At 41.0% G+C, this 19,059-nt stretch overlaps 1 protein-coding gene across 2 annotated transcripts in view; it reads left to right on the top strand.

Annotated features, from left to right (window-relative positions):
• Positions 1–19,059, top strand: part of cnot10 (CCR4-NOT transcription complex, subunit 10) — a 205,329-nt gene that overhangs the window by 16,512 nt on the left and 169,758 nt on the right. For both annotated transcript variants that reach the window (XM_034173745.1, XM_034173746.1), the window contains exon 2: positions 8,762–8,853. In XM_034173745.1, the coding sequence (XP_034029636.1) occupies positions 8,762–8,853 (92 nt within the window). The remainder of the gene's footprint in view (positions 1–8,761; positions 8,854–19,059) is intronic.

Genomic DNA, 19,059 nt, shown 5'->3' with positions numbered 1-19,059 from the left:
TCAGTGTAAGAACAGATAAAAAGCAGCGTCAGTCTGCGTGGTTCTCAGTGTAAGAACAGATAAAAATGGAATGTCAGGCTGTGTGGCACTCACTGTAAGAGCAGATAAAAACAACATCAGGCTGTGTAGTTCTCAGTGTAAGAACAGAAAAAACAGAAAGTCAGGCTGTGTGGTTCTCAGTGTAAGAACAGATAAAAAAGCAACGTCACGCTGTGTAGTTCTCAGTGTAAGAACAGATAAAAACAGAAAGTCAGGCTTTGTGGTTCTCAGTGTAAGAACAGATAAAAAACAGAAAGTCAGGCTGTGTGGTTCTCAGTGTAAGAACAGGTAAAAACAGAACATCAGGCTGTGTGGTTTCTCAGTGTAAGAACAGGTAAAAACAGAACGTCAGGCTGTGTGGTTCTCAGTGTAAAAACAAATAAAAACTGAATGTCTGGCAGTGTGGTTCTCAGTGTAAGAACAGATAAAAACAGAAAGTCGGGCTGTGTGGGTCTCAGTGTAAGAACAGATAAACAACTTCAGGCTGTGTGGTTCTCAGTGTAAGAACAGATAAAAAACAGAAAGTCAGGCTGTGTGGTTCTCAGTGTAAGAACAGCTAAAAACATAACGTCAGGCTGTGTGGTTCTCAGTGTAAAAACAAATAAAAACAACATCAGGCTGTGTAGTTCTCAGTGTAAGAACAGAAAAAACAGAAAGTCAGGCTGTGTGGTTCTCAGTGTAAGAACGGATAAATACAGAAAGTCAGGCTGTGTGGTTCTCAGTGTAAGAACAGATAAATACAGAAAGTCAGGCTGTGTGTTTCTTAGTGTAAGAACAGATAAAAACAACGTCAGGCTGTGTGGTTCTCAGTGTAAAAACAAATATAAAAACAATGTCAGGCTGTGTGGTTCTCAGTGTAAGAACAGGTAAAAACGGAACTTCGGGCTGTGGTTCTCAGTGTAAGAACAGATAAAAATGGAAAGTCAGGCTTTGTGGTTCTCACTGTAAGAACAGATATAAAACAGCGTCAGGCTGTGTGGTTCTCAGTGTAAGAACAGATAAAAACATCAGGCTGTGTAATTCTCAGTGTAAGAACAGGTAAAAAGGGAAAGTCAGGCTGTGTGGTTCTCAGTGTAAGAACAGATAAAAAAGCAACGTCACGCTGTGTAGTTCTCAGTGTAAGAACAGATATACAGCTTCACGCTGTGTGGTTCTCAGTGTTAGAACAGATAAAAACAGAACGTCAGGCTGTGTTTTTCTCAGTGTAAGAACAGGTAAAAACGGAAAGTCGGGCTGTGTGGTTCTCAGTGTAAGAACAGATAAATACAGAAAGTCAGGCTGTGTGCTTCTTAGTGTAAGAACAGATAAAAACAACGTCAGGCTGTGTGGTTCTCAGTGTAAAAACAAATATAAAAACAACGTCAGGCTGTGTGGTTCTCAGTGTAAGAACAGGTAAAAACGGAACTTCGGGCTGTGTGGTTCTCAGTGTAAGAACAGATAAAAATGGAAAGTCAGGCTTTGTGGTTCTCACTGTAAGAACAGATAAAAATGGAAAGTCGGGCTGTGTGGATCTCAGCGTAAGAACAGATAAAAACAGAACGTCAGGCTGTGTGGTTCTCAGTGTAAGAACAGATAAAAACATCAGGCTGTGTAATTCTCAGTGTAAGAACAGGTAAAAAGGGAAAGTCAGGCTGTGTGGTTCTCAGTGTAAGAACAGATAAAAAAGCAACGTCACGCTGTGTAGTTCTCAGTGTAAGAACAGATAAAAAACAAAGTCAGGCTGTGTGGTTCTCAGTGTAAGAACAGGTAAAAACAGAACATCAGGCTGTGTGGTTCTCAGTGTAAGAACAGGTAAAAACAGAACGTCAGGCTGTGTGGTTCTCAGTGTAAGAACAGGTAAAAACAGAACATCAGGCTGTGTGGTTCTCAGTGTAAGAACAGGTAAAAACAGAACGTCGGGCTGTGTGGGTCTCAGTGTAAGAACAGATAAACAACTTCAGGCTGTGTGGTTCTCAGTGTAAGAACAGATAAAAAAAACAGAAAGTCAGGCTGTGTGGTTCTCAGTGTAAGAACAGCTAAAAACATAACGTCAGGCTGTGTGGTTCTCAGTGTAAAAACAAATAAAAACTGAATGTCTGGCAGTGTGGCACTCACTGTAAGAGCAGATAAAAACGTCAGGCTGTGTAGTTCTCAGTGTAAGAACAGAAAAAACAGAAAGTCAGGCTGTGTGGTTCTCAGTGTAAGAACAGATAAATACAGAAAGTCAGGCTGTGTGGTTCTCAGTGTAAGAACAGATAAATACAGAAAGTCAGGCTGTGTGGTTCTCAGTGTAAGAACAGATAAATACAGAAAGTCAGGCTGCGTGGTTCTCAGTGTAAGAACAGATAAAAATGGAAAGTCAGGCTGTGTGATTCTCAGTGTAAGAACAGATAAAAAAGCAACGTCATGCTGTGTGGTTCTCAGTGTAAGAACAGATAAAAATACGTCAGGCTGTGTGGTTCTCAGTGTAAGAACAGTTAAAAAACAACATCAGGCTGTGTGGTTCTCAGTGTAAGAACAGATAAAAAAGCAACGTCACGCTGTGTAGTTCTCAGTGTAAGAACAGATAAAAACAGAAAGTCAGGCCTTGTGGTTCTCAGTGTAAGAACAGATAAAAAACAGAAAGTCAGGCTGTGTGGTTCTCAGTGTAAGAACAGGTAAAAACAGAACGTCAGGCTGTGTGGTTCTCAGTGTAAAAACAAATAAAAACTGAATGTCTGGCAGTGTGGTTCTCAGTGTAAGAACAGATAAAAACAGAAAGTCGGGCTGTGTGGGTCTCAGTGTAAGAACAGATAAACAACTTCAGGCTGTGTGGTTCTCAGTGTAAGAACAGATAAAAAACAGAAAGTCAGGCTGTGTGGTTCTCAGTGTAAGAACAGCTAAAAACATAACGTCAGGCTGTGTGGTTCTCAGTGTAAAAACAAATAAAAACTGAATGTCTGGCAGTGTGGTTCTCAGTGTAAGAACAGATAAAAAACAGCGTCAGTCTGCGTGGTTCTCAGTGTAAGAACAGATAAAAATGGAATGTCAGGCTGTGTGGCACTCACTGTAAGAGCAGATAAAAACAACATCAGGCTGTGTAGTTCTCAGTGTAAGAACAGAAAAAACAGAAAGTCAGGCTGTGTGGTTCTCAGTGTAAGAACGGATAAATACAGAAAGTCAGGCTGTGTGGTTCTCAGTGTAAGAACAGTTAAAAAACAACATCAGGCTGTGTAGTTCTCAGTGTAAGAACAGATAAAAACAGAAAGTCAGGCCTTGTGGTTCTCAGTGTAAGAACAGATAAAAAACAGAAAGTCAGGCTGTGTGGTTCTCAGTGTAAGAACAGGTAAAAACAGAACGTCAGGCTGTGTGGTTCTCAGTGTAAAAACAAATAAAAACTGAATGTCTGGCAGTGTGGTTCTCAGTGTAAGAACAGATAAAAACAGAAAGTCGGGCTGTGTGGGTCTCAGTGTAAGAACAGATAAACAACTTCAGGCTGTGTGGTTCTCAGTGTAAGAACAGATAAAAAACAGAAAGTCAGGCTGTGTGGTTCTCAGTGTAAGAACAGCTAAAAACATAACGTCAGGCTGTGTGGTTCTCAGTGTAAAAACAAATAAAAACTGAATGTCTGGCAGTGTGGTTCTCAGTGTAAGAACAGATAAAAAGCAGCGTCAGTCTGCGTGGTTCTCAGTGTAAGAACAGATAAAAATGGAATGTCAGGCTGTGTGGCACTCACTGTAAGAGCAGATAAAAACAACATCAGGCTGTGTAGTTCTCAGTGTAAGAACAGAAAAAACAGAAAGTCAGGCTGTGTGGTTCTCAGTGTAAGAACAGATAAAAAAGCAACGTCACGCTGTGTAGTTCTCAGTGTAAGAACAGATAAAAACAGAAAGTCAGGCTTTGTGGTTCTCAGTGTAAGAACAGATAAAAAACAGAAAGTCAGGCTGTGTGGTTCTCAGTGTAAGAACAGGTAAAAACAGAACATCAGGCTGTGTGGTTTCTCAGTGTAAGAACAGGTAAAAACAGAACGTCAGGCTGTGTGGTTCTCAGTGTAAAAACAAATAAAAACTGAATGTCTGGCAGTGTGGTTCTCAGTGTAAGAACAGCTAAAAACATAACGTCAGGCTGTGTGGTTCTCAGTGTAAAAACAAATAAAACAACATCAGGCTGTGTGGTTCTCAGTGTAAGAACAGATAAAAAACAGAAAGTCAGGCTGTGTGGTTCTCAGTGTAAGAACAGCTAAAAACATAACGTCAGGCTGTGTGGTTCTCAGTGTAAAAACAAATAAAAACTGAATGTCTGGCAGTGTGGTTCTCAGTGTAAGAACAGATAAAAAACAGCGTCAGTCTGCGTGGTTCTCAGTGTAAGAACAGATAAAAATGGAATGTCAGGCTGTGTGGCACTCACTGTAAGAGCAGATAAAAACAACATCAGGCTGTGTAGTTCTCAGTGTAAGAACAGAAAAAACAGAAAGTCAGGCTGTGTGGTTCTCAGTGTAAGAACGGATAAATACAGAAAGTCAGGCTGTGTGGTTCTCAGTGTAAGAACAGTTAAAAAACAACATCAGGCTGTGTAGTTCTCAGTGTAAGAACAGATAAAAACAGAAAGTCAGGCCTTGTGGTTCTCAGTGTAAGAACAGATAAAAAACAGAAAGTCAGGCTGTGTGGTTCTCAGTGTAAGAACAGGTAAAAACAGAACGTCAGGCTGTGTGGTTCTCAGTGTAAAAACAAATAAAAACTGAATGTCTGGCAGTGTGGTTCTCAGTGTAAGAACAGATAAAAACAGAAAGTCGGGCTGTGTGGGTCTCAGTGTAAGAACAGATAAACAACTTCAGGCTGTGTGGTTCTCAGTGTAAGAACAGATAAAAAACAGAAAGTCAGGCTGTGTGGTTCTCAGTGTAAGAACAGCTAAAAACATAACGTCAGGCTGTGTGGTTCTCAGTGTAAAAACAAATAAAAACTGAATGTCTGGCAGTGTGGTTCTCAGTGTAAGAACAGATAAAAAGCAGCGTCAGTCTGCGTGGTTCTCAGTGTAAGAACAGATAAAAATGGAATGTCAGGCTGTGTGGCACTCACTGTAAGAGCAGATAAAAACAACATCAGGCTGTGTAGTTCTCAGTGTAAGAACAGAAAAAACAGAAAGTCAGGCTGTGTGGTTCTCAGTGTAAGAACAGATAAAAAAGCAACGTCACGCTGTGTAGTTCTCAGTGTAAGAACAGATAAAAACAGAAAGTCAGGCTTTGTGGTTCTCAGTGTAAGAACAGATAAAAAACAGAAAGTCAGGCTGTGTGGTTCTCAGTGTAAGAACAGGTAAAAACAGAACATCAGGCTGTGTGGTTTCTCAGTGTAAGAACAGGTAAAAACAGAACGTCAGGCTGTGTGGTTCTCAGTGTAAAAACAAATAAAAACTGAATGTCTGGCAGTGTGGTTCTCAGTGTAAGAACAGCTAAAAACATAACGTCAGGCTGTGTGGTTCTCAGTGTAAAAACAAATAAAACAACATCAGGCTGTGTAGTTCTCAGTGTAAGAACAGAAAAAACAGAAAGTCAGGCTGTGTGGTTCTCAGTGTAAGAACGGATAAATACAGAAAGTCAGGCTGTGTGGTTCTCAGTGTAAGAACAGATAAATACAGAAAGTCAGGCTGTGTGTTTCTTAGTGTAAGAACAGATAAAAACAACGTCAGGCTGTGTGGTTCTCAGTGTAAAAACAAATATAAAAACAATGTCAGGCTGTGTGGTTCTCAGTGTAAGAACAGATAAAAATGGAAAGTCAGGCTTTGTGGTTCTCACTGTAAGAACAGATATAAAACAGCGTCAGGCTGTGTGGTTCTCAGTATAAGAACAGATAAAAACATCAGGCTGTGTAATTCTCAGTGTAAGAACAGGTAAAAAGGGAAAGTGGGGCTGTGTTGGTCTTAGTGTAAGAACAGATATACAGCTTCACGCTGTGTGGTTCTCAGTGTTAGAACAGATAAAAACAGAACGTCAGGCTGTGTTTTTCTCAGTGTAAGAACAGGTAAAAACGGAAAGTCGGGCTGTGTGGTTCTCAGTGTAAGAACAGATAAATACAGAAAGTCAGGCTGTGTGCTTCTTAGTGTAAGAACAGACAAAAACAACGTCAGGCTGTGTGGTTCTCAGTGTAAAAACAAATATAAAAATGTCAGCCTGTGTGGTTCTCAGTGTAAGAACAGGTAAAAACGGAACTTCGGGCTGTGTGGTTCTCAGTGTAAGAACAGATAAAAATGGAAAGTCAGGCTTTGTGGTTCTCACTGTAAGAACAGATAAAAATGGAAAGTCGGGCTGTGTGGATCTCAGCGTAAGAACAGATAAAAACAGAACGTCAGGCTGTGTGGTTCTCAGTGTAAAAACAGATATAAAACAGCGTCAGGCTGTGTGGTTCTCAGTGTAAGAACAGATAAAAACATCAGGCTGTGTAATTCTCAGTGTAAAAACAGGTAAAAAGGGAAAGTCAGGCTGTGTGGTTCTCAGTGTAAGAACAGATAAAAAAGCAACGTCACGCTGTGTAGTTCTCAGTGTAAGAACAGATAAAAACAGAAAGTCAGGCTTTGTGGTTCTCAGTGTAAGAACAGATAAAAAACAGAAAGTCAGGCTGTGTGGTTCTCAGTGTAAGAACAGGTAAAAACAGAACATCAGGCTGTGTGGTTTCTCAGTGTAAGAACAGGTAAAAACAGAACGTCAGGCTGTGTGGTTCTCAGTGTAAAAACAAATAAAAACTGAATGTCTGGCAGTGTGGTTCTCAGTGTAAGAACAGATAAAAACAGAAAGTCGGGCTGTGTGGGTCTCAGTGTAAGAACAGATAAACAACTTCAGGCTGTGTGGTTCTCAGTGTAAGAACAGATAAAAAAACAGAAAGTCAGGCTGTGTGGTTCTCAGTGTAAGAACAGCTAAAAACATAACGTCAGGCTGTGTGGTTCTCAGTGTAAAAACAAATAAAAACAACATCAGGCTGTGTAGTTCTCAGTGTAAGAACAGAAAAAACAGAAAGTCAGGCTGTGTGGTTCTCAGTGTAAGAACGGATAAATACAGAAAGTCAGGCTGTGTGGTTCTCAGTGTAAGAACAGATAAATACAGAAAGTCAGGCTGTGTGTTTCTTAGTGTAAGAACAGATAAAAACAATGTCAGGCTGTGTGGTTCTCAGTGTAAAAACAAATATAAAAACAATGTCAGGCTGTGTGGTTCTCAGTGTAAGAACAGGTAAAAACGGAACTTCGGGCTGTGTGGTTCTCAGTGTAAGAACAGATAAAAATGGAAAGTCAGGCTTTGTGGTTCTCACTGTAAGAACAGATATAAAACAGCGTCAGGCTGTGTGGTTCTCAGTGTAAGAACAGATAAAAATGTCAGGCTGTGTAATTCTCAGTGTAAGAACAGGTAAAAAGGGAAAGTGGGGCTGTGTTGGTCTTAGTAAGAACAGATATACAGCTTCACGCTGTGTGGTTCTCAGTGTTAGAACAGATAAAAACAGAACGTCAGGCTGTGTGGTTCTCAGTGTAAGAACAGATAAAAATGGAAAGTCAGGCTTTGTGGTTCTCACTGTAAGAACAGATATAAAACAACGTCAGGCTGTGTGGTTCTCAGTGTAAAAACAAATATAAAAACAACGTCAGGCTGTGTGGTTCTCAGTGTAAGAACAGGTAAAAACGGAACTTCGGGCTGTGTGGTTCTCAGTGTAAGAACAGATAAAAATGGAAAGTCAGGCTTTGTGGTTCTCACTGTAAGAACAGATAAAAATGGAAAGTCGGGCTGTGTGGATCTCAGCGTAAGAACAGATAAAAACAGAACGTCAGGCTGTGTGGTTCTCAGTGTAAAAACAGATATAAAACAGCGTCAGGCTGTGTGGTTCTCAGTGTAAGAACAGATAAAAACATCAGGCTGTGTAATTCTCAGTGTAAGAACAGGTAAAAAGGGAAAGTGGGGCTGTGTTGGTCTTAGTGTAAGAACAGATATACAGCTTCACGCTGTGTGGTTCTCAGTGTTAGAACAGATAAAAACAGAACGTCAGGCTGTGTGTTTCTCAGTGTAAGAACAGGTAAAAACGGAAAGTCGGGCTGTGTGGGTCTCAATGTAAGAACAGATAAAAAAAAACCGTCAGGCTATGTGGTTCTCAGTGTAAGATCAGAAATAAACATCAGGCTATGTGGTTCACAGTGTAAGAACAGAAAAAAACAATGTCAGGCAGTGTGGTTCTCAGTGTAAGAACAGATAACAGAACATCAGTCTGTGTGGTTCTACTTTTCCATTTGTGGTGCCACCTAGTGACCTACGACTACCAAATGTCCTTTTTGAAGACTTGCAAGACCTCCTGTTTTGACTGCTGCCTGCAGTAGATTTTCCTATATAATGTTGGCAGCTTTTGAGCAATTTATTAATAACTTAAGTCTTTGAGTGTCCATTTATTGTATGTGTAACTTTTGGTGATCACACTCATGCGCAATGGGGAGTTTGAAAAAGTAGGTTTTATATATGCTGCAATTGTGCATAAAAAGTATAAGATAGAAATGGCTGTATCCCAGAGTAGAAGATTCCATACTAGTAGTGGAACAGATCACAGCTGATTCGTGATCTGTACGGACCACCCCCTATGGATCAGCACGCATGTGAACTGCAGACGGTGAATTTTACTTCAAACAAAATGGTAGAGGGGAAGAGAATTCAGGTTGAAATCTTTGCTAACATGCAGCATGTGGACTCTCCTCAGGTTGACCTGGTCCATGGAATTTGATTTTCATCTTCCTTGTGTATTTTCAGAGCAAAGTGAGACACAACATGACAGCTCATCCTCTACAGGAATGACAGACCAAGAGAAACAAATGGCAGCCAGTGCCTATGAAGCCTTCCTGGTAAATCATGTGATGTTGTTAAACATGGCTGTTATGGCGAGCCCAAGCACCGGTTTTGCCGACCAAATGGTCCGCCCTGCATTCTTTGTGCATGCGTCATCAGCTGTGGTTCACAGATTATCACCTCGTTTCTGCTTCAAACTGCACTCCAGTCATCATCTGTCTCAGCGACAGATATCTGAAGCTTTTGTGCAACAATCATTTCCACATGAATTCAGCATTATTTCATCAAAAACGATCAGAGCGCCTTGGCTACATAAGCAGCTGATGCGTTCACTGCGCGTCGGTACTTCAAAGCATTACCAAGTATCGCCTCGTTTCTGCTTAAAACTGACTTTAGACTGATTTAAGAGGTTTCACCTTGTCATCTGATGGTTAATAGTCACATTAATCCATTTGATCGCTTTGGCTGAAGAGACTCTCAGACGAGCTTCTGAGCTCTGAAGTGATGCATGTGGTGTGGAGGCAGGGCAGACCGGTTTTTAGGGGGGACAGTTCGTTCTGCGACACCAGTGTTGCTGTTTTCTTATGGCTCAGTCACACGGCACACGGCATTTGCTGAACAAAGGGGAAAAAAGTCTCTAAGCCACACATCGTTGAGAAAAAGTGGATGAATGAGCCGCCACTTCTCCCATCACCGAAAAGCCTGCAAGTGCAGAGCGCATAAAAGACTGAAACGAAACCGAAACTAACAAAAGAAAAACAAAGTGAACGGCGAACTTGACGCTGCGATCATTTCTGCAGTGAGTCTGTGGTCTGCACAGCCACCTGCAGCTGCATTGTCTTAACAAAAAGGTTTGTCTTCACTACAACGTGTGCGCGTACATGCACGTTCGAGCCACAGACGGCTGCAACGTGCGTCAATAGTTAAAGTAGCTGATAAAATGTTCTTGCAGCTATTGTTTCTGTGTGAAAACGTTGCTTTTCCTCCCACACATGGACGAGTCATGTTCAGCTCATCAGATCTTTAGTTATTGCTCCGTTCAGATATTGTCAATGTTCGTGCAAGACACTGGACTTGGGAGGTTGGACGACAATCAAACGGAACGCTGACAGTACGGAAACTATGCAAACGATGAGGAACTGTCAAGACAGAAAGCAAAACGGAACATGGATAAATTGAGGTTGTCACCAGGATTCATTCACATTTTTCAACAGTTTAAAAATTCTGATGAAGCACCAGCTACAGAAACAAAGCTGGACGATGGTTAACCGATGTCTCTGAAAGTCAACGTCAGTCCAGATTTCTTGTTTCGTTTTGCCTTTGATGTCCTATATTAGTGCCGTTGTCCGATAATTTTTAGACCGATAACGTGGTAAATAAAGCTGAAAAGCTACAAACATTTCTAAAATTTAAAATCAGTTGAGCACCTACCTGTTAAATGTTTTGTAGCTGATGTGTAGTTCTGCCCTCTGCAAAACAGAGAAGAGCTGCTTCGAGAAGAAACCACTCTATCCTCTGTAGGCAAAGGAGAACTGGTCCCCCCCCAAAAAAACTCATTTCTTTTAATCCCATACTAATACGAGGGCAATATCACCCAAGTCATCCAAAGGCGTACATTTTTAACTTATGGTTCAACTTTTAACCAAACTAATTTCGGACAAGTTATTAAACTCTAGTGCCTAAAACTCTCGTAAATATATTCTCTGGGTTTCTAGACGTTGTTATTGTGTCTGCCTTTATTAAATTCTACGCATCTTAAATGCAGCAGACACAGATTATCTGGAATTTTGTTTTGGCAAGTTTTCAAGGTCTCTACTGGCATCTACTGGCCAGTAGTGTTCATGGCAGTATTGGCCCTGAAGCTGGGCTGATATATTTTCAGTCACTGTACGCAGCTACAGCTCAAAGTGTACCACAGAACCACACGGTGTAAAAGTTCAGAGCGCACGATTTATGTTCTCACACACACTGTATGTTCAAAAACCACACGTCGAACTCGTGTTTCCAGAAGCAAAACGTAAACAGAAGTTTTTTTTTCCAAACTTAATTTATAAAAACTCTCAATGGGAGTACGGAACCCGGGAGAGGTCACTTAAAGTGATATTTTTTTCCTGTAATTGATCCCACAAATTAATAAAATGCTCTCAAATTAATAAAATGTGCACACGTTTTCCTGGCTGTGATAATTCCTACAAACATTTTCCTTTAATTGAGCTCTCGAATTAATAAAACGTGCGCACATTTTCCTTTTGTTCAAAATGAACTTCATAATATGACCTAAATTGTCATCCTCACGAAGGGAAGACGCTTCGCCCTCAGCATCCTTTTTAAAGTGCTTAAACTCCAGATGATGTCATGCTGGGTAGCTGGAGTTCTCTATATGTCCTTGTGCGCCCAAACCATGATGATACACTCTGACCAGATCATTTATAATGGGGAAATGTATTACACTGTCTCCTGGTTTGTTGGCTCATAGCCAACATTTATGTGTCAAGACAATATTGAATAATTGAGTGCACGTTTTACAAATTGTGGCCACGTTTAAGTAGATTGTGCCCTTGTTATACTCAAACAATGCTTAAAACGTGCGCACAATATCATAAAACATGCACACAATATAATAAAACATGCACACAATATAATAAAACATGCACACATCATAAAACGTGCGCACATTATAATAAGATGAGCGCACATTCTCTCCACATGCAAAACATTTTGCAAACAGTTTTTACAAATAAAAAAATGGAATATTTTACAAAAGCACATTTATCTGTAAACACCCACACATGACACACGTCACACATCACTGGTGGTTGGCTCTCACTGCGGTATTGTATCACTTCCTGTTCCGGAGCACAGTGGTGTTTTGCTGTATCTGTTAGCTGTTTAATCTGCGCAGTTAGATTGATCTAGTTACCTAGATAACGATTTGTTTCACAGTGTTATCTTCACGTGCCTTAACTAAAGCACTCCCTCTGCTGAATCACCTCTAAATTATTTACACGTTATTCACTTTGCGTGTTTTTAGGAATCCGCTAGCTTAGCGCAGCTACTAGCTCTTAGCCGGTTTAGCATGGCGGCTTCTCCTGTCTCTCCCGCACTTTTCTGCTCTGGGTGTGAAATGTTTAGTTATTCCTCGGCCTCCTTTAGCAGTAATGGTACTTGTAATAAGTGTAGCTTATTTGTGGCTTTGGAGGCCAGGCTGGGCGAATTGGAGACTCGGCTCCGCACCGTGGAAAATTCTACAGCTAGCCAGGCCCCTGTAGTCGGTGCGGACCAAGGTAGCTTAGCCGCCGTTAGTTTCCCTCTGGCAGATCCCGAGCAGCCGGGTGACTGTGAGGAGGAAGCGTAGCCCTAAACAGAAGCCCCGTGTTCACGTCGGCAGTAATGACACCCGGTTACGCCAATCGGAGGTCACTAAAATTAACATTGAATCGGTGTGTAACTTTGCAAAAACAATGTCGGACTCTGTAGTTTTCTCTGGGCCCCTCCCCAATCGGACCGGGAGTGACATGTTTAGCCGCATGTTCTCCTTGAATTGCTGGCTGTCTGAGTGGTGTCCAAAAAATGAGGTGGGCTTCATAGATAATTGGCAAAGCTTCTGAGGAAAACCTGGTCTTGTTAGGAGAGACGGCATCCATCCCACTTTGGATGGAGCAGCTCTCATTTCTAGAAATCTGGCCAATTTTCTTAAATCCTCCAAACCGTGACTATCCAGGGTTGGGACCAGGAAGCAGAGTTGTAGTCTTACACACCTCTCTGCAGCTTCTCTCCCCCTGCCATCCCCTCATTACCCCATCCCCGTAGAGACGGTGCCTGCTCCCAGACTACCAATAACCAGCAAAAATCTATTTAAGCATAAAAATTCAAAAAGAAAAAATAATATAGCACCTTCAACTGCACCACAGACTAAAACAGTTAAATGTGGTCTATTAAACATTAGGTCTCTCTCTTCTAAGTCCCTGTTAGTAAATGATATAATAATTGATCAACATATTGATTTATTCTGCCTTACAGAAACCTGGTTACAGCAGGATGAATATGTTAGTTTAAATGAGTCAACACCCCCGAGTCACACTAACTGCCAGAACGCTCGTAGCACGGGCCGAGGCGGAGGATTAGCAGCAATCTTCCATTCCAGCTTATTAATTAATCAAAAACCCAGACAGAGCTTTAATTCATTTGAAAGCTTGACTCTTAGTCTTGTCCATCCAAATTGGAAGTCCCAAAAACCAGTTTTATTTGTTGTTATCTATCGTCCTCCTGGTCGTTACTGTGAGTTTCTCTGTGAATTTTCAGAACTTTTGTTTGACTTAGTGCTTAGCTCAGATAAGATAATTATAGTGGGGGATTTTAACATCCACACAGATGCTGAGAATGACAGCCTTAACACTGCATTTAATCTATTATTAGACTCAATTGGCTTTGCTCAAAATGTAAATGAGTCCACCCACCACTTTAATCATATCTTAGATCTTGTTCTGACTTATGGTATGGAAATTGAAGACTTAACAGTATTCCCTGAAAACTCCCTTCTGTCTGATCATTTCTTAATAACATTTACATTTACTCTGATGGACTACCCAGCAGTGGGGAATAAGTTTCATTACACTAGAGGTTTTTCAGAAAGCGCTGTAACTAGGTTTAAGGATATGTTTCCTTCTTTATGTTCCCTAATGCCATATACCAACACAGTGCAGAGTAGCTACCTAAACTCTGTAAGTGAGATAGAGTATCTCGTCAATAGTTTTACATCCTCATTGAAGACAACTTTGGATGCTGTAGCTCCTCTGAAAAAGAGAGCTTTAAATCAGAAGTGCCTGACTCCGTGGTATAACTCACAAACGCGCAGCTTAAAGCAGATAACCCGTAAGTTGGAGAGGAAATGGCGTCTCACTAATTTAGAAGATCTTCACTTAGCCTGGAAAAAGAGTCTGTTGCTCTATAAAAAAGCCCTCCGTAAAGCTAGGACATCTTTCTACTCATCACTAATTGAAGAATATAAGAACAACCCCAGGTTTCTTTTCAGCACTGTAGCCAGGCTGACAAAGAGTCAGAGCTCTATTGAGCCGAGTATTCCATTAACTTTAACTAGTAATGACTTCATGACTTTCTTTGCTAATAAAATTTTAACTATTAGAGAAAAAATTACTCATAACCATCCCAAAGACGTATTGTTATCTTTGGCTGCTTTCAGTGATGCCGGTATTTGGTTAGACTCTTTCTCTCCGATTGTTCTGAGTTATTTTCATTAGTTACTTCATCCAAACCATCAACATGTCTATTAGACCCCATTCCTACCAGGCTGCTCAAGGAAGCCCTACCATTATTTAATGCTTCAATCTTAAATATGATCAATCTATCTTTATTAGTTGGCTATGTACCACAGGCTTTTAAGGTGGCAGTAATTAAACCATTACTTAAAAAGCCATCACTTGACCCAGCTATCTTAGCTAATTATAGGCCAATCTCCAACCTTCCTTTTCTCTCAAAAATTCTTGAAAGGGTAGTTGTAAAACAGCTAACTGATCATCTGCAGAGGAATGGTCTGTTTGAAGAGTTTCAGTCAGGTTTTAGAATTCATCATAGTACAGAAACAGCATTAGTGAAGGTTACAAATGATCTTCTTATGGCCTCAGACAGTGGACTCATCTCTGTGCTTGTTCTGTTAGACCTCAGTGCTGTTTTTGATACTGTTGACCATAAAATTTTATTACAGAGATTAGAGCATGCCATAGGTATTAAAGGCACTGCGCTGCGGTGGTTTGAATCATATTTATCTAATAGATTACAATTTGTTCATGTAAATGGGGAATCTTCTTCACAGACTAAGGTTAATTATGGAGTTCCACAAGGTTCTGTGCTAGGACCAATTTTATTCACTTTATACATGCTTCCCTTAGGCAGTATTATTAGACAGCATTGCTTAAATTTTCATTGTTATGCAGATGATACCCAGCTTTATCTATCCATGAAGCCAGAGGACACACACCAATTAGCTAAACTGCAGGATTGTCTGCAGGATTGTAACTCAGATAAAACTGAAGTTATTGTACTTGGCCCCACAAATCTTAGAAACATGGTGTCTAACCAGATCCTTACTCTGGATGGCATTACCCTGACCTCTAGTAATACTGTGAGAAATCTTGGAGTCATTTTTGATCAGGATATGTCATTCAAAGCGCATATTAAACAAATATGTAAGACTGCTTTTTTGCATTTACGCAATATCTCTAAAATTAGAAAGGTCTTGTCTCAGAGTGATGCTGAAAAACTAATTCATGCATTTATTTCCTCTAGGCTGGACTATTGTAATTCATTATTATCAGGTTGTCCTAAAAGTTCCCTGAAAAGCCTTCAGTTAATTCAAAATGCTGCAGCTAGAGTACTGACGGGGACTAGAAGGAGAGAGCATATCTCACCCATATTGGCCTCTCTTCATTGGCTTCCTGTTAATTCTAGAATAGAATTTAAAATTCTTCTTCTTACTTATAAGGTTTTGAATAATCAGGTCCCTTCTTATCTTAGGGACCTCATAGTACCATATCACCCCAATAGAGCGCTTCGCTCTCAGACTGCAGGCTTACTTGTAGTTCCTAGGGTTTGTAAGAGTAGAGTGGGAGGCAGAGCCTTCAGCTTTCAGGCTCCTCTCCTGTGGAACCAGCTCCCAATTCGGATCAGGGAGACAGACACCCTCTCTACTTTTAAGATTAGGCTTAAAACTTTCCTTTTTGCTAAAGCTTATAGTTAGGGCTGGATCAGGTGACCCTGAACCATCCCTTAGTTATGCTGCTATAGACTTAGACTGCTGGGGGGTTCCCATGATGCACTGAGTGTTTCTTTCTCTTTTTGCTCTGTATGCACCACTCTGCATTTAATCATTAGTGATTGATCTCTGCTCCCCTCCACAGCATGTCTTTTTCCTGGTTCTCTCCCTCAGCCCCAACCAGTCCCAGCAGAAGACTGGCCCTCCCTGAGCCTGGTTCTGCTGGAGGTTTCTTTCTGTTAAAAGGGAGTTTTTCCTTCCCACTGTTGCCAAGTGCTTGCTCACAGGGGGTCATTTTGACCATTGGGGTTTTACATAATTATTGTATGGCCTTGCCTTACAATATAAAGCGCCTTGGGGCAACTGTTTGTTGTGATTTGGCGCTATATAAATAAAATTGATTGATTGATTGATTGACATTATCGTGTTGGTTTACATAATGAATGACTCAACCAATCAGTGTTTAGTGGAGGCACATTTTATCCAGAATTCTTTGCGATCTGTCTGTGTTTGTTACAAAACTTCAGAATTAGTGCATTATTCAACATTAAAAGATATATGTTATAGTTTAACTTTGTACAAATGACAGAATTGACATTAATGGAGTTATTCTATCAGTATTCATTTTATTTATGCACCAAACAATAACTCAGCATTGCTTTATTTTCCAAGACCTCCGCCTGACGGGGTTGTTGTGATTGGGTAGAGAGCTGAGCTTTGCAGCTCCTCTCAGCTTGCTTCTGTGCTGGAAGTCATGTAGTAAACAAGAGCCTCCAGCAGGGGGCAAGATGTTCAAAGACAGAAGTGCTGGCTCATTGTTTGGGTCTGTTGTCACTTTTGATGCTACCAGAAGCGATCGTGGTGTTAAAACTCAAATTCAGTTTGTTAGTAGTTGCAAATGTATCAGAGACAATATTGGAATTTATCGATTATCTATAACTTCCGATATATTTTTGGGTGGTTTATCATTTTATCTTTATCAAAGATAACTTTTCAGTTATCTGATTATCTGTTATCGAAGTTAATTTTTTGGTTATCTGTGCCCACCACTGCTTAAACTCCTGCAGTGCAGTGGCCTTGTTTATAACTGTAGTGCACGCCAATATCGATGCATGTATTTAAACAATCTAGACGGCATATATGTACAACCCCAATTCCAATGAAGTTGGGACGTTATGAAAAATGTAAATAAAAACAGAATACAATGATTTTCAAATCCCCTCAACCTATATTCAATTGAATACACCACAAAGACAAGATATTTAATGTTCAAACTGATAAACTTTATTGTTTTTGTGCAAATCTTTGCTCATTTTGAAATGGATGCCTGCAACACGTTTCAAAAAAGCTGGGATAGTGGTATGTTTACTACTGTGTTACATCACCTTTCCTTCTAACAACACTCAATAAGCATTTGGGAACTGAGGACACTAATTGTTGAAGCTTTGTAAGTGGAATTCTTTCCCATTCTTGCTTGATGTACGACTTCATTTGTTCAACAGTCTCCGTTGTCATATTTTGTGCTTCATAATGCACCACAGATGGGCGACAGGTCTGGACTGCAGGCAGGCCAGTCTAGTACCCACACTCTTTTACTACGAAGCCACGCTGTTGTAACACATGCAGAATGTGGCTTGGCATTGTCTTGCTGAAATAAGCAGGGACGTCCCTGAAAAAGACGTTGCTTGGATGGCAGCATGTGTTGCTCCAAAACCTGGATGTACCTTTCAGCATTGATGGTGCCATCACAGATGTGTAAGTTGTCCATGCCATGGGCACTAACACACCCCCATACCATCACAGATGCTGGCTTTTGAACTTTGAGCTGGTAACAATCTGGATGGTCTTTTTCCTCTTTTGTCCAGAGGACACAGCATCCATGATTTCCAAAAACAATTTGAAATGTGGACTCATCAGACAGCACACTTTTCCACTTTGCGTCTGTCCATTTCAAATGAGATTGGGCCCAGAGAAGGCAGCGGTGTTTCTGGATGTTCGGTGATGCACCTTTGGCAGCAATTACAGCCTCAAGTCTTGTTGAATATGATGCCACAAACTTGGTGCACCTATCTTTGGACAGTTTTGCCCATTCTTCTTTGCAGTACCTCTTAAGTTCCATAAGATTGGATGGGGAGCATCAGTGCACAGCCATTTTCAGATCTCTCATCGTGTTGATGAGATTCACGTCTGGGCTGTGGCTGGACCACTCAGAAACATTCACAGAGTTGTCCTGAAGCCAGTCCTTTGATATCTTGGCTGTGTGTTTAGGGTCATTGCCCTGCTGAAAGATGAACTGTCGCCCCAGTCTGACGTCAAGAGCGCTCTGGAGCAGGTTTTCATCCAGGATGTCTTTGTACATTGCAATATTCATCTTTCCCTCAATCCTGACTAGTCTCCCAGTTCCTGCTGCTGAAAAACATCCCCACAGCATGATGCTGCCACCACCATGCTTCACTGTAGGGATGGTGCCTGGTTTCCTCCAAACAAAGGCCTGGCATTCACACCAAAGACAGGGTTCTCCCCAGACAATGGAACAACGGCGTTACGCCATAGTGTTATCACAGCGCCGTTATACTACTGTTCTCTGCTCTCAGGTAGTTTTCTAAAATCCAGCCAGGCTGTTTGTGCTGAACTGCCCGCTTTCTCACCCCCCCGACAGAGAGCCGAACAGAAGAGCACTGCAGCTCAGAGAGTGAGAGAGCACAGCGTCTCACAGTGGGGAAAAAAAACAAACAAAAAACTCAAGTCTTCCAATAAAAAGAGCTCCTTCTGTCTGCATAGCTCCAGAAATTAATTTATAGGCTTTGTTTTATTTTGCAGTTGAAAGCCTTCATGTTTCCAAAGTTTTCTCAAATACGATGTGAGAGTGACGAGTCTCTCTCTCTCTCTCTCTCTCTCTCTCTCTCTCTCTCTCTCTCTCTCTCTCTCTCTCTCTCTCTCTCTCTCGCGCGCGCTCTCTCTCACACACACACACAGAGGGGGAGAGAGAGAGAAGGAAAAAGTGTGAACAGCAGACGCTACACACTATAAAAAAGCAGCAAAGCTTTTTGTTTTTAAATAAATCTGCAAAAATATCAAACTTTTTTCACATTGTCATTATGTGGTATTATGTGTAGAATTTTGAGGAAAAAAATTAATTTCTTCTGTTTTGGAATAAGGCTGTGATGCACTGTGAATACTTTCCGGATGCACTGTATTAGTGGTGGACATGACTGGATTATTGCCGTCATTTGGACAGTTAAGGTTCTGCCTGCTACACTGGCAGGAACTAAGTAGCAGCCAGTGTCTAGGTGACACATAAAGGTACATTTCATTTAGTAGGTCTGTGACATCACAGTCATGCAAAAGATTCTGGAGCAGCTGTAATGACAAAGAGTGGTTCAGTTATTCTGTTATTTGGACAGTTTTATGCTGGTTGTTGTTGTGAGCTGCTTGAAGTTTGTTAAATGTATGTCCATAAGGGATGCACATTATCATATTTGTCCATCCTTTA

The sequence above is a fragment of the Thalassophryne amazonica genome, chromosome 7 (genome assembly GCF_902500255.1).
Source record: "Thalassophryne amazonica chromosome 7, fThaAma1.1, whole genome shotgun sequence".
NCBI lineage: Eukaryota > Metazoa > Chordata > Actinopteri > Batrachoidiformes > Batrachoididae > Thalassophryne > Thalassophryne amazonica.
Note: the sequence above shows the minus strand (reverse complement) of the source record. Positions and strands in the feature narration are given on the sequence as shown.